The 15,560-nt window shown below is 33.7% G+C and overlaps 1 protein-coding gene across 1 annotated transcript; it reads left to right on the top strand.

The window, feature by feature from the left end:
• The first annotated feature begins 654 nt into the window (after window positions 1–654).
• Window positions 655–7,926, top strand: LOC119601899. Its single transcript, XM_037953134.1, has 3 exons — window positions 655–745; window positions 800–2,590; window positions 7,793–7,926. The coding sequence occupies exons 1-3, from the start codon at window positions 655–657 to the stop codon at window positions 7,924–7,926; spliced, it is 2,016 nt and encodes a 671-aa protein (XP_037809062.1).
• The last annotated feature ends 7,634 nt before the right edge of the window (window positions 7,927–15,560 follow it).

Here is a 15,560-nt window from a genome sequence, read left to right as displayed (position 1 = left end):
ATCGTTTAAATATCCCATCTAGAAAATCATACTGCGAAATAATAGGAGTTGGCGGTCAAACTCAAGTTTCAGAAAAAGAATGTGATTTGGTTTTGGTCTCGCACAAATCCAAGTTTCGGTTACCCGTAACTGCTATCGTTTTACCTAAAGTCACGAATAAGATTCCCTCGGTTTCCTTTGAACTCCCTAACCCAATTGAGCTTTCTGGTATTGACTTAGCTGATCCAAATTTTAATATATCTTCCTCGATCGATTTAATCCTTGGAAATGACAGTGAGCGTTATATAAATCTTGATGGCATCAAACGAGATGTATGTGGCTCTGCTTCTGCATATAGAACGGTTTTCGGATGGGTGCTTAGTGGCCCCGTGAAGACTCAGCCAATATACTCGTTTTCAACATGCGTTGGTTCCACTGAAGACTTTACCTTGGATGAATTAGTTCAGGAAGTTTTGGGAACAGGAAGAAATTCCATCAACCCGGCCAGCTTCTTCAGAGGATGAATATTGTGAAAAATTTTATCAACAAACCACAACACGCTTACCAAATGGACGATATATGGTCAGATTACCATTTCGACAGGAGTTCCCGGAATCAAGGTTTCTTAGCCCATCAAGATTTATCGCTCTTAGTCAATATGTTCGGATGGAACAGATGTTGGAAAAAGATCCCGCGTTAAGCACTCAATATAACGACGTGCTCACTGAGTATATAACCCTCGATCATATGGAAGAAACAACTTCTCGTGAGTACTTTTCGGAAAATAAATGTAACTCCTTTTATCTCCCTCATCATGCAGTCGTAAGACCAGAAAGCAAATCTACGAAGGTTAGGGTTGTTTTCAATGCTTCCCGCAAAACTAAGTCAGGGTTTTCATTAAACGACGTTCTTTATACTGGTCCCACACTTCAAGCTGATCTGATGACAGTGATATTAAATTGGCGTTTTTACAAATTTGTTTTCAGCGGTGACATACAAAAAATGTATCGTCAGATATTAGTCAATCCCCAAGACAGACCGTTTCAGAGAATACTCTTCCAAAAATCCCCCCGGGAGGCCATCAAAGATTACCAGTTAAAGACTGTTACATTTGGTATAAATTGTGCACCATTTTTAGCCATTAGGACATTAATCCAGTTAGCGTCTGATTCCGAAGATAAGTTTCCCAAAGCAGCTGATATATTACGTAGAGAAACTTATGTAGACGACATTCTAACTGGTGGTCATTCTCTCGAAGAGGTTATAAAATCCCAGAAAGAGCTGGTGCAAACTCTAGAATCAGCTGGTTTCTTATTAAAGAAATTAACCTCCAATAACTCTCGTTTGTTAGCTTCTTTTCCCAAAGAAGATCTTTATGATTCTGATTTTCTCAAATTTCATGATTCCAGTGCGACAAAAACTCTCGGCATTCGCTGGAACGCACTGACTGATTCGTTCACATATACTTTTGAATCTATTCCTCAAGAAACAAAAATAACCAAACGCAAAATCGTATCTTCAGTAGCCAAATTGTTCGATCCAGCTGGCTGGATATCACCCGTAGTCATTAAAGGCAAAATTCTCATTCAGCAATTATGGCTGGAACGAATCGATTGGGATGATTTTGTCAGTACAGATTCTCTCCGAATCTGGAATGAAATCGTAAGCGATCTCTCGCATATAAATGAAATCCAAATCCCTCGTTGGATTCAGTTCACTCCCGTTGATACTATTCAAATTCACGGATTCTGTGATGCCTCCAAATTGGCGTATTGTGCAGCAGTATATATTAGAATACAAACATCTTCTCCTGTCGTTTTTTCGCATTTGCTAGTTTCCAAAAGCAAAGTAGCACCATTAGCATCTACAACTTTACCGCGCTTGGAACTTTCTGGCGCAGTTATGCTAGCTAAACTAGTACAATATACGATATCTTCGCTTAATATGAAAAATCACGAAATCATTTTATGGTGTGACTCATCGATTGTTTTAGGATGGCTTGCTAAGCCACCTTCAACCTGGAAAGAAATCTATGTTTCTAATCGTGTAGGCCAAATCCATAAATTATTGCCAAATGCAAAATGGCGCCATGTTCCAACTCATTTCAATCCCGCTGATCTAGGTTCCAGAGGATGCAGACCACAGGACTTAATCAACAACCAACTTTGGTGGCAGGGCCCACCATGGCTTACAAACCCGGTTTCGGAATGGCCACAGAATAATCCGTTGAATACCACGAAATCTCCCGAAATTTCTATTCTTAAGCAAACACAAACCCAAAGCTTAACGGTTCCCATCAGTAGCTTTCAAACTACAGTCTCTTCCGTAGACATTCTTAAAAGATTCTCCTCCTACACGAGATCGTTAAGAGTTCTTGCATACGTTTTTCGATATATTCGGCGTTTTAAACCTTCGTTTGCCAATCAAACCAACAACTTAGCTGATCACAATTCTCAACTCAGTCAACAGGAAGTCAATTCTGTAAAGTCCAGATTAATAATGTTAGCTCAGAAAGAATTCTACCAGCGTGAATATGAATTACTCTCTGAAAATCAGCCCATTCCAAAAGACAGCTCTTTATTCACATTAAATCCATTTCTAGACTCCAAAGGTCTTTTAAGAGTCAATGGTCGCCTAGCCAATTCTTTATTACCTTACAACGAGCGTTTCCCAATCATTCTACCCCGAAATTCACACTTTTGTAACCTATATTTATCCCATTTGCACGAGATTCTAGCCCATGGAGAATGCACCTTAATGTGTCGGATGATACAAACCGAATTTTATATCTCTCGTCTTAAACTCAAAGTTAAAAAACTCATAAGATATTGCAAAACTTGTATAATTCATAAGAAACAACCATGCTCTCAAATTATGGCGGCTTTGCCTACCGACCGCTGTACCCTGTCCTTCCCATTCAACATAACCGGAGTAGATTTTTCCGGTCCGTTTGAGCTTAAAAGTTCCAATTTACGAAGATCATCTATCATCAAAGGATATGCATGCGTATTTGTATGTTTTGCTACAAAAGCGGTCCATTTAGAGCCCTGTTCCAGCCTTTCTGCAGCTGCGTTCCAAGCAACATTCGCCCGATTTGTTGGTCGCCGTGGTCTTCCACACAAACTAGTCTCTGACAATGGTAGAAATTTTGTTGGTTCGAATCGAGCTTTACGCAAGGAATTTACTACTTTTATAAACTCCGTTTCTCAAGACATTGCTCAAAAATACATAACTCATGGGTTTGAGTGGTCTTTCATTCCCCCCCAGGCTCCCCACATGGGAGGACTTTGGGAAGCGGCGGTCAAAAGCTTTAAATTCCATTTAAAGCGGGTGGCAGGAGCCCATCGGTTCACATTTGAAGAGTTTACCACGGTGTTAGCTCGTATTGAAGGTGTATTGAATTCTAGGCCCATATCCGCTCTCTCTGAGGACCCAGCTGATCTTACCGCGTTGACCCCAGGACACTTTCTCCGTGGCGGTCCAATTATGGCTTTACCCGATCCAAACTATCAAAATCTTTCCTTAATAAATCGATGGGAAAAACTAAAAGCGATTAACCAAAAACTTGCGATCGAGTGGAAGCAAGAATACTTAAAATCACTCCATAAGAGATATAAATGGAAGTTTTCTACGCCTAATCTAAAAATAGGAGATTTTGTAGTGGTAATTGACGATCTTCTACCACCATGTGAATGGCGTTTAGGCAGAATAGAAAAAATACACAGCGGTTGCGATAATTATGTTCGAGTAGTTGATGTTCGTACAAAAGGCGGCATCATCACTCGTCCCATCACTAAATTATGCTATCTGCCATATAATAACGTTCAAACTAGCGACTAATTACTTACTAACATTGTTTATCCCACATTCCTATATCCTATCATAATCGTTTTTTCCCATTTCCATTCCCATTACTTCTTAAATCAACATTACTCATACGTTTTCTCCTTACAGCATGCGAGATCAATCACCAAGAGACCCAACAGTGCACCAGTGCCGACTCTGTGACCGTTACCACGCGCTACGGTTCTGCCGGCGTTTTTTGGCGATGGAGTCAGCAGAGCGTTTTGTAGTGGCTCGGCGGTATGAATACTGCCTGAACTGTTTGGCCAGAACACACAACGTGTACAGTTGCGACAGCCCCGATACGTGTATGTATTGTGGTCGGCTACATCACACGCTACTCCACCCAAGCCGTCATCCCCGAGTCACTGCACCAGAAGGCAGTGTCCAGAATAGATTGGGCGAACGTCAACTGGTCCGTCCAAGCCACCGAGACTACCGCCATCGTGCCAACCCTAATCGCCGTCGCCCCACCAATTCTCAACCACAACGCCACCGTACCGCCAACACCAATCATCAACATCATCGTCGTAACACCACCAACCTCCACCGTCGCCGAACCAACACTTCCAGCACCAGAACTAGTCGCCAACATCCAAGGCGTATAAACAGCACCACCATGTCTCGGCGAAACAACAATCCACCCGCTATGCCCAACCGTGTCATCTCTGAGGCAATTCGTTCACTGGCCGCCGTCCTATGCGCTACCTCAAACAATTAGGTTGCACATGTGCAACGAGGGGCGCCATGTCCAAATTAGCATTAAGAATTGAATTATATTGAATTGATTGTTAGTTAGAATTTTATTATTTTTTATTATTTTATTATTATTTCATTATTTTTCTTTAATTGAATTTATATAAAATGAACTATTAGTTTGTAAGCTTTTCCCTTGGTTTTTATTTGAATTTAATACTTTTGTAAACCCTAGTTTATATACATAGTTAACGTATGTACAAAACTAAACTGTATTTAATTTACTTATTATGTATTAAACTTAACGAAACATAAGTATCCGTTATAACGTTGTGTGAAAAGAGCCTTCAAGGCATTTAAAAAAGAAATAAACTTTCACTTCTTCCTAAACCAGCCAAAGGTGAGCATCATTTTTACTTAAATAAAATCCCTTTTTATTTAAAACTAATCCCTTGTGTTTTTCTCTTTTTTCCCCACACGCTTAAAACTACACTTTATAATTTCTCATTCCTTGAGAAATTATAAAGTCCTTTAAATTTATTAATCCTTTCCGAGGATTAATATATTCAATAGCGTTTTTGTCGTTCTTCCAGCGTGGGTGTTGTAATTATTGTTTCATTTAAAATTGAAGAAGTATTTTTTTCATTTTGTAATAATATTACTGAGGTGTTTTCTTCGGGATTTGACTGACCTGACGACTCTTCCCGGACTGATCGTCGGCTTTTCTGTTTTCCGCCTCACACTTGTTACATATAAAACATTTTAAATTCGGTTGATCACATTTGAAGCACGTAAATTTGTGAAAAGCAGAGCTGCATGGACATGGTGATGACTTTTCCTCTCTTGTATATCTTTGTTGGTTATGTGACTGAACAGGTTTGTGTATTTCCGTCGCAGTACACAAAATTTCCGTAATCGTATAAAATAAAATGTCCTCACATACAATTTTCCAAATCAGTCCTCATCATCTGCACTGTCCTAGATGTTATCGACAGGCATGACCAAACCCTCCCGTCCATGCTGTAATGGCCTTATCATATATTAATTTCCCTACAGTTCCTACTTCTGAGTCTCCGTCCGTCTTAGTCCGAGTGGTTCGTCCTCACCTCGTCCGTCTGCATATTTCGTCTGGTTTGCTCCCTCATCATACACAAATTTACAATTATTTAATCTTTCATTATAATTGAATTTTCTCTTTTATTATCCATTTCATAAATTAGTTTTAGTAAATATTTTTCATATTGTTTGTCTTATTTTATTTAGCGTAACTCTAGGATCTTTCTTTTCCCTTTTCTATTAATTAATTAATTTGATTTTATCGCATAATACTATCCTATGATCGTGTTATGTGGTTCTAACTTAAACATCGAAATTCATTCTCTTAATTCTATATAATTCCTATATAAAGGCAAAACTTACTTATAACAACTGCACAATATAGAATTATTGTGAATTACAATTCAAATTTTTAAACTACAATTCGTTTATGGGTTAAATCTACATTTGTTTAATTAGAACCTTTTCTGTTTTTATTCTTAAATTTTTTTTCTTTGTTTCGTTAGTTATCATTCTTATTATTTACATTTTTTTCTTAACTCACAGCGTTTTGTTTACTTATTCCATTCCTTTACCATCATAAGGTACATGTGTGTTGACTATTTCAAATACCCCATAACAACAACAATTAGACGTCGACTGCGCTCATACTCTAATTCCTACATCGGCAGAGAGTAAAAAATAAGTTCTCTTACAGGTTTTTATCGTTTTTTATACGTGTGTAAGCATAAAAGCTATGAAATTAAGAGTGCAAGAAGGCTCTCAACAAAGCTCTTTGCCGATTAGGGCTCTAATTCATTGATGCAACCGTCTCTCTTAAACAAAGAACACAAGAAAAATGACGTAAACAACAACAACTTTAAAAGAGATCAGTCGCCTCATGGTGTTTCTTTTTCTTTTTGATGAAATTTATAGACTCTCTTTGGCAAGAGGCACGTTGCAAGTACATGCAAATCCCGGTATAACGAATGATATAATGTCAGGCCCTTTCGTTAAATCGAAATATTCGTTATATCGGAATTATTTTTTCTAGTAAATTTCTTTATTTAATGGACAAAAAACCATTCAAATTAATGTATGAAATTATTACTTCAAATTTTATTTCAAACAACTAATAACAACGCACACGTTTTTCCATTTTGAACATCTGAACGGATTGAAAAATTTGTGAAGGATTTTAGTTTTCTAACAACTTTAATTTCCTGCTATTTCCTTAACCTTATTTTATTATCTAAAAGATAGAATTAAACTCTTTTGAGGAAAAACTGAACTTGAGAATCGATAACTGAGTCTCATGCTGATAATTTCAAAACCCTGGAATATTGCGCCATATTGGGGTATCGAAATAATTTATTTTGCTGTAAAATTTTATTATTTCAATGTATCCCTTTTAAACACTATTCAAGCTAAATTTACCGCTAAATTTACCATTAAATTCACATCTAACAGATTTATGCTTTTTAGATTATAATGTAAGGAATTTTGATCGATAGGTCAGATATGTAGTATAACTAAAATTAAGAATATGGGCGACTTCTTTCATTTTTACATTATATTCTAATTGCTCAATCAAGTTTTTGATATTAACAATATAAATATAAAATCAAAAGCTGGATTTTTTAGGTATTTTTTCTTTCTATTCGTTATATCGAGTATAAAATTTCTTAAACGTTCGCTATATAAGGTGGTAATTTGGCTGTTCGTAATATCGGATTTTCGTTAAAGTGAGATTCGTTATACCGGGATTTGCCTGTACTTTCTGTTAGAACTATTGTTGCCAAATGGGATTTGTTGGAGTTAGTACTCAATGGAAGCTGATTTTTTTCTTCGGTTGCACATGCTAAATGAGCTCGTTATAGTAGACTATTCTTAGTTCTTCCTGTCGTATTTAGTAATTTGATTACTATACACATTGGCTTTTCGGCACATGTTGGAATACCATATTGTAGGGGGCCGTTAAAGCTGTATGTGCTTAATTGAGTAATCTTTAATGTGGGATTTCACCCAAAGACTGCTCATAGAAAGAACCACCACGTAGGCCACGCTACCCGATGGAAAGAGACTGCGATTAGTCTCTTGAGAGTATGCAATGTTCTTATTTAGGTGTATCAATAAGTGAAATTAACATTTTTACTCTTAATAAATAATAGTAGTTGACTTTTTGCTTTCTGTAATGAATGACTTTTCCTTTATATTATAATTTTCTTACACGTTTTAGACTTTTCCTTTCTATTTCTAAAAGTTCTTACTTCAGCGAGTGGTCAGGAAGAAAAGACTGGTTACAATAGTGAACTTGCACTCGTTAATCGTCATGTCAAAAGTTTAATGTCAAATGACTTGGAAGTGTTCTGAAAGTTTTAACCCTATGATGAAAAGGCAATAATATAATTTTGTTTTCATAACAAAATTTAACGGTTCTTAAACATTTTCAATCAGACAAAATTGTTTAATTTAGCCCATATAATTAAGGTTTACATATTTAAGAGCTGTTATTACTATTATATACATGTTTTGCTTTGTGGAGGTATATTACTTTTCTTACAAAATTATCCTTAAATTTTAATTTCGCAACACTGTAATAGTTACACAATTGGATAAAATTTTAGTTATTTTTGTTGTAGTTTTACAAAGATCCATTATGTCTATAATCACAAAATCAAAACACCCAAAATTATATAAATGATATATAAAGAAAAATGCCATAGTTTACAACTCGACATTAATCCCATTAAATTGTAAAGATTATCCACCATGGTTATTAAGTTCCGACACCATAAACATCTCCCTTCACAATTTCTCCAAAAAACCAACACAACCTCATACAATTTAGAACATTATTTCAAAATCTTATAGAAAAACAAGTAAGAAAGTATAGTCGGGCGTGACCGACCATATGATACCCTACACCAGTTATGAATATTAAATGTGAATTATTTTTCATAATAATTCATTGTTCCGATGCATTTAAGCAATTTATGGATGAAAAACTAATTTTCTGAAAGAGGATTTATATGGGGGCTAGGGGCAAATATGGACAAGTCCGATAATTTTGTCTATTTATATAATATTTATTTGTGCTGAATTTCATTGCGATATTTGTGTTTATAAGTTAATTTTGGACATTCAAGTAATTTTCGGAAGGGGACTTTGTATTAGAACCAGGATCAACTGAGGCCCGATCTTTATGAAGTGTGGCAAAGTCATCAAGGCTTGTATAAAACTTAGTTGTGCCGCTTTTTATCGATATACAGGTATATTTAACATAATTATAAGCTCAGAAGCCCTTTTCGGGGGGTTCTGTTGTATGGGGTCTAGGTGAAATAATGGACCGATTTTAACCATTTTCAATAGGCTTCGTCCTTGGGTCAAAATCGCGACCTGTACCTTGAGCACGAGGTTTACATGGACAGCCAGCCAGACGGGCGGACGGACAGACGGACTTTAAGGTGGGTATAGGACGAATATTTTTGTATGTTACAAACATCAGCACAAACCCAATATACTCTCCCCACTAAAGTGGTGTAGGGTATAAATACCGCAACACCAACTTTTATTTACAGATGGATCTAAGATTGAAAATTCAATAAGCTTTAGCGTCACCACTAAAGAAAAAGTAATTAAAACGGCAATTTTACCACCATATAGCTCTATCCTTTCTGCCGAACTAATTGCCATTTATGAGGCACTTATTGAAGAACATCCAACTGGTACAAGACTGTTAACAGAAACAAAACTAACATTTATCAATACATACCAGCAAATTAGACCGCATAATTATTACAAAATTTTTGAGACTTCGACTCGGACACACAAAACTGACACATGGTACTTTACTAAACTTACCAAACCTTCCCACTTGTAACTGTAGAATCAACTTTCCTACTTCACCAGAACATTTATTATGTTACTGCCCTAAATATACCAACACCCGTTTACTAACCCAACATCAGACAACATTATGACCATAATTTTAAAAAATGTATCTAATATTAACTTTATTGGAGCTGAAAGCCATAGCTATTGCTCCTTTTATCAATTAGCTTATTTTTTTAATCATAAGTTAATTTGTAATTAAATCCTATATATATATAAAACAGACTGTTTGTTTGTGTGTTTGTTTGTAACGCTTTCACGGCAAAACTACTGAACCGATTTACATGAAATTTGGACCGCTAATAGGTCCAACCCCAAAAGGAACAATAGGCTATATAAGATCTTGATCGGATGTCACGCCCCTTTTTACGCCCACTTTTTGTGAAACTATTATTACACCAAATTTGCCATTACAATATGCAAAAACTACTAAACCGATTAACTTGAAATTTTGCATACCGATAGGTATAAGCTTGGAAAGAACAATAGGTTATATATAAGAACTTGATCCGATGCCACGCCCACTTTTTATAAAACTACCCTTACCTATATCTTATCCTATAATTATATGAAACAGTCTGTTTGTTACGCTTTCACGGACAAACTACTGAACAGATTTACATGAAATTTAGAACACTAATAATTCTATTATAAAGTAGAACAATATGCTAAATAAAAAAATGATTTGACGTCACGATTCTTCTTATGCTCACTTTTTCTATATATGTAATTGTTATACAAAATTTTAATTCGAGACTTACAGAAAACCACTGAACCGATAAGTCTGATCTCAGGATCTGGATCGGATGCCCCTTTTTACACCAACTTTTTGTAAAACAATTATTAAACCAAATTTACGTTCAGCCATACAAAAAACTACTGATCCGATTTTCATGAAATCTGTTATAATGAATGTTGTGGAATGAACAGTACTACACATTACATCTCCAAAACCTATAATATATAATAATAAATATATATGAAACCCTTTTTTTACTCTTTCACTACATAACTAATAAACTTATTTACATAAAATTTGGCGTTTAATAGGTCTAACCTCAGAAGTCAACAAGTTAGGGTGCTATATTCGGCTATGCCGAATCATAAATACCCTCCACCAGCAAGCTACTTTTTATTAAAATCCATTTAACATCTAATTTTTAGATAACTTGACTTCATATAGGAGCTACGACCAATAACGGGCCTCTCCAGAAAAATTTCGTAGAGTGATTCATATGTATGTACACAAAATATATTTGTGTCGAATTTTATCAAATTACCTTTATTTTACAATTATTAACAATTATTAACGATAAACTTATATCCGGAAATATACACCTTTGTATGGGGGCAATGGGAAATATTGGATCAATTGTTATGAGTTTGAACATACTTGATCCCTGGCACAAAAAAATAATGTGTGACAAAATTCATCGAAATATCTTTAGTAGTTTCTCAGAAAACTACTTAAGAATTGGGAAAAAAACTTTATTTTTTTCGAGGTAGTCTGAAATTTTTAGTCATAACTTTTTACATCGTAAACCGGTTTTACTGATTTTGAATACCAAACTGGACCGGATAATAAGGAATGTTTTGGGTGAATTTCGTGAATTTTAATTGCTTCGTTTTAACGTGTTTTACACAGACAGACAGATTGGATGATACGCACCTTTTTATGTTCACTTTTTGAATAACTGCCATAACACCAAATTTCTAAGCTAAATATAAAAAAACATGAACCGATTTTCAAGAAATTTGGCAACATACAGTGTTTGAGGAAGAGAATGTTTAATACACCAAATTATTATTTAGGTAGTTAAAATTTTTATCAAAAATTTATTTTTATTTGAAAACTCTAAAATGTTTGTAGGTCCTTAACTTACTTTACGAGTAGGTAAAATAAGAATCTGTAATCTATTTAATTTATTATCAAATATCGATTTTCATCTAAAGCGTAAAATCGGTTGTGGATTCGTATACCCCATCATTTATATTTTCCTCGCGAAAACTATTCTTATTTCAAAACCTGTAATCCGCTGTATATCCTCAAAGAAAAAAATTATTTTAAAGCAGAATCGGAAATTTTTTATCAAAATTTATTGTTGTAGATCTGTATATATTACTTCCATCACTTATATTTTCCACCGGTAAACTATTTTTTTTCACAACCTTTAATTTGCTGTATATCCTCAGAAAATAACAATTTTAAAAGAGAATCGGATGTAGTTTCCTACGATCAAGAAAACTATAAACTATATTAGATCGTGAATGAATGTCTATGATGCCACTTTTGTATGCAGTACTGAATAAAAAAAATATGTATAACTATATTAGATCTTGAATGAATGTCTACGATGTAAATAATATATTCATATTACATTTTTCACGAAAATTCGAATTTTAAACTTAAATCTAAAAATCCATCTAGAAAATCATTTATATCTCCACTTAAAATTTCTATTTATATAACTCTTTACAAATTTACTTTAAATAACTCTCAATTCGAGAAAAAATAAAGAAAAAATACAAAAATATAAAATTTAAATTTATTGTTTAATCGAGATAACAATAAAAATCTGCAATAAGTTAAAAAACCATCAAAAATTATCTTGATATAAATTCGGTTGCCATTTTTTAAATACAGCTCAAATCTAAAAAACCATGATATGTATTTGACTACTCATTAGATTGTCCTGAAAGACAGCACTTTTGCAAATCTTATATAGGTATACCTCTGAAACGATGCATATAAAGCATTGTTCATATAAAATATGGATGAATTCATCTTTCAATATCTTTTTATACTTTTAGAAAATTATCCACCAAAAATTCTGCACGTATGTATGTAGCACCGTATTTATTCCAAGCTTTTCAAATTAAATAATGATTCTGAATAATTCCAGCACATATTTTCCATTTACCATTAACAAATTCCGAAATTTTTTAATTAGAGGAAGATGTGGATATTTTAATAAGTAAAATTATTTGGTAACTTTTTTGTATATCTAACGATAGTTGATCTTTAAAACTTTATTTCTTCGGATAAAATAAGTGGTGTCTAAATCCATCCAAAACTTTAGTGTGGATTCATAAAAGCTAATGAATAAAAATAATATTTTTAAACATACTTTTTTATAAATGGATGTATTTTTGAAAAACAAAGACGAAAAAACTCTTTAATGAACAACTCAAAATTGTTTGTCAAATTAAAAGTAGTTTTGTTTTCTCTGTCAATATTCAAGGATGCTTCATATTTTCCTAGAGCAGAAAACAACGTAATTTTGTTCTTTTTAAATAAATTTGAAATCAATGAGCAGAGTTCTTTTTCAATTGCATGTACCTTTTCAAAGAGCAAAAAATCGCTTGAAATTTTATACGGTTAATGGTACGTATTTTTGAAATTAATAAAATGCCCTCTTTACACCAGGGGCACTACAATTACGGTGCGACATAATTTAAACTGAACAGTTCTTTAAATCTACTGCAAATGGAAAAAATAAAACAAATCATTTGAAAGTGTGCTTAGTTCCCTACCAGTGATTGAAAATGCTGATTTCAGTATAATTTCTCAAAAAAAGTTGTTTTTCTACTTTTAAGGTCTTTTTGGTCCAGAAACTGACTTTAAGGATTAAAAAAAGGCAGAAAAATAAAATAACTATTTTATCGTTATAAGATAAATTTTGATATCTATTTCAAAAAAAGTCATTACAGATAGAAAAATATTCTCTTTACTTTTTGAAGAAACCCGGGCAACGCCGGGTACACGCAGCTAGTAAATAAATATATTATATCTGGTAAGTGTACCATGCAGGGTTGGCAAAATTAGTACAATTGTACTTTTTTGGTACAATTCGGTTTTCAATCGTACAATGGTACACCAATGACACATTTTGTACAATTTTAGAATATATTGCCTTATTGAAATAATTTAAAATTGTACTTTTAACACAAAGTTCACATACCTACCGAAAATTGTACTAAATTTCAGAAGAGGATTCTTTTTTATATTCTCTCATATTGTATAGATTACAACCAGTGTTTCCACTTTGGTTATTATTAACCAAAATTGGTTATTTTTGTTTTGCATGTGTACATGTGAATTATTTTTTCGTTTTGGTTATTTTTTGCAAACAATTTAGTTCAATTGTTTGCTTTTATTCTAAAAATAAAATTAAAAAAACTTCTTTTATCTCTAGTTTTAAACCAACTATGTAAATATACATATTGTCCCTGTTTTGAATTTTGGTAATATGTGGAATTTTTTTTTACTATTCGAAATTATTTTATTACTGCAATTTGTACATCTACTGGTTATACTTATGTGCACAAAGTTATTTTTCCACATCTTAATTGGTTTAGGATTTAGCAAATGTACCTATGCGTTTTCCACATATTAAATGAGTTGATTTAAATCATAACAACACCGTAATATTATTTTATTTACACTAGACAATCTAACACCGTGAATAATGGAATGAATCACTTTTTGGGTCGATTCAAACTCGTCCGTCCTTCCGTTAATATTTTTATTGGTACTTTTTATGTGAAGAACTCGCGGTACTTATATGAAAAAACGAAGTAGGTTGTATTTCACATTTCGATTTTTATGGAATTTGGTGGGAATAGTCTACGTACTTAGTAGATTATGTCCTCCAAATTAAATTAAAAATTTAAAGTATAATTGCGACTTCTATACCTATTTGAAATTTTGCATAAACAGATACTGTGCTAATTTGTCGAAATTCTATGATAAATTATTTAATAAGAATTAATAAAGTATTTTCTGCTAATTGATGCAAGAATAGTATCACAATATCTTTAAAGTAATAATCAACGATATTTTTAAGTAACACAGCTAAGGAACTAAAATATATCTGTCAGATTTTATGAGAATTAGTCCATAATTGACCATACGTCTCATATAAGATCCCCTACAGAAAATTACTTTAACGCTCATAACTGTCTTCATAATACCAGTTTAGCGACGAAATTTAACATAGTTACAAGTTCCACTTCAGAAAATGAATTTATTATTTTAATTATTTTAATGTCCAAATGTAAATAAATAAAAATATTTTTGTTTTCTTTTTTCTTAATTTGGTTATTTTTTATTCGAATTTTGGTTAGAAAAAAAATTTTGTTGTGGCAACACTGATTACAACCAAACAACCAGTAATAACATTTACCAACGAGAGTACTTTTTAGGATTATGTATCCGATCGTTTTCTAGCCTATTGCCTAAGTATTCTCTCTATTCTATTCTCAACTCCATAAAGAGAGAATAGACCGACTAGTCTAAAGAGCAATGTATTGACTAAATGTTCTCGTATACTGACTAGCATAATGACTAATCTATAATTTTATAATTCTAAGAATTAGTCTTTTGACTGAATGGATAAGTCGACTTAAGATGCTTTTGTTTTATATTGATAAAATTTCCAAAAATATAGATTTGGTACAATCGGATTCAAAAAAGTACAATTTTAAATGATGTTTTGTACAATTAGAAAATTTCATTTGCCATCCCTGGTACCATGTTATCTAGGTAAATATTACGAGTTGGAAATTAATTTGCCAGCCATACGATAGTAATTGGTCCAGCCCTCTGCACTTGGTCAGGAAAAGTAATAGTACGCGGAGGCCATGCGGCGACTACCGTGCTTTGAATGTACAGACGGTACCCGTTGCCATATCTAACAGATCTACAGCCAATTTGCGAGGTAACAACTTTTCTAAAATTTAAGCAAAAAACTTTTCACAAGGTACCTATACATACAGTTTCTTGGCCACCTCGTAAACGCAGATGGAATTCACCCTTTTCCGGAGAAAGTTGCAGGGATTTGCCGAAACCTAAGGTGGCTCAAAAATTTAAAAATTTCATCGCCATGTTGAATTTTATCGAAAATTCATGCCACACGCTGCCTCATATCAACGATATTGTTTTAAACACTGGCCGAAAGCTGTTCATATACCTGACATATCCGCGTAATCTATCGCAAAAGCTCTACTAGCTCAATGGATCTCAAGATTCGGAGACCCTGCTAGATTAACATCAGACCGTGGACGCCAATTCGAGTCATCCATCTTTGCTGAACTAATCAACACACACCTAA

This window comes from Lucilia sericata, unplaced genomic scaffold, assembly GCF_015586225.1.
Source record: "Lucilia sericata isolate MDLA Ls3-8-SP2 unplaced genomic scaffold, ASM1558622v1 Contig000198F_arrow, whole genome shotgun sequence".
Classification (NCBI taxonomy): Eukaryota; Metazoa; Arthropoda; class Insecta; order Diptera; family Calliphoridae; genus Lucilia; species Lucilia sericata.
Note: the sequence above shows the minus strand (reverse complement) of the source record. Positions and strands in the feature narration are given on the sequence as shown.

What these genes read in the sequence shown, in the direction of transcription:
- LOC119601899 (XM_037953134.1), top strand. Translation starts at nt 655, where the DNA reads ATGTTGGAAAAAGATCCCGCGTTAAGCACTCAATATAACGACGTGCTC. An exon ending in TATGGAAGAAACAACTTCTC is followed by an intron (nt 746 to 799) that starts GTGAGTACTTTT and finishes CTCATCATGCAG; the next exon opens with TCGTAAGACCAGAAAGCAAA. An exon ending in TCCATTTCTAGACTCCAAAG is followed by an intron (nt 2,591 to 7,792) that starts GTCTTTTAAGAG and finishes TACACGTTTTAG; the next exon opens with ACTTTTCCTTTCTATTTCTA.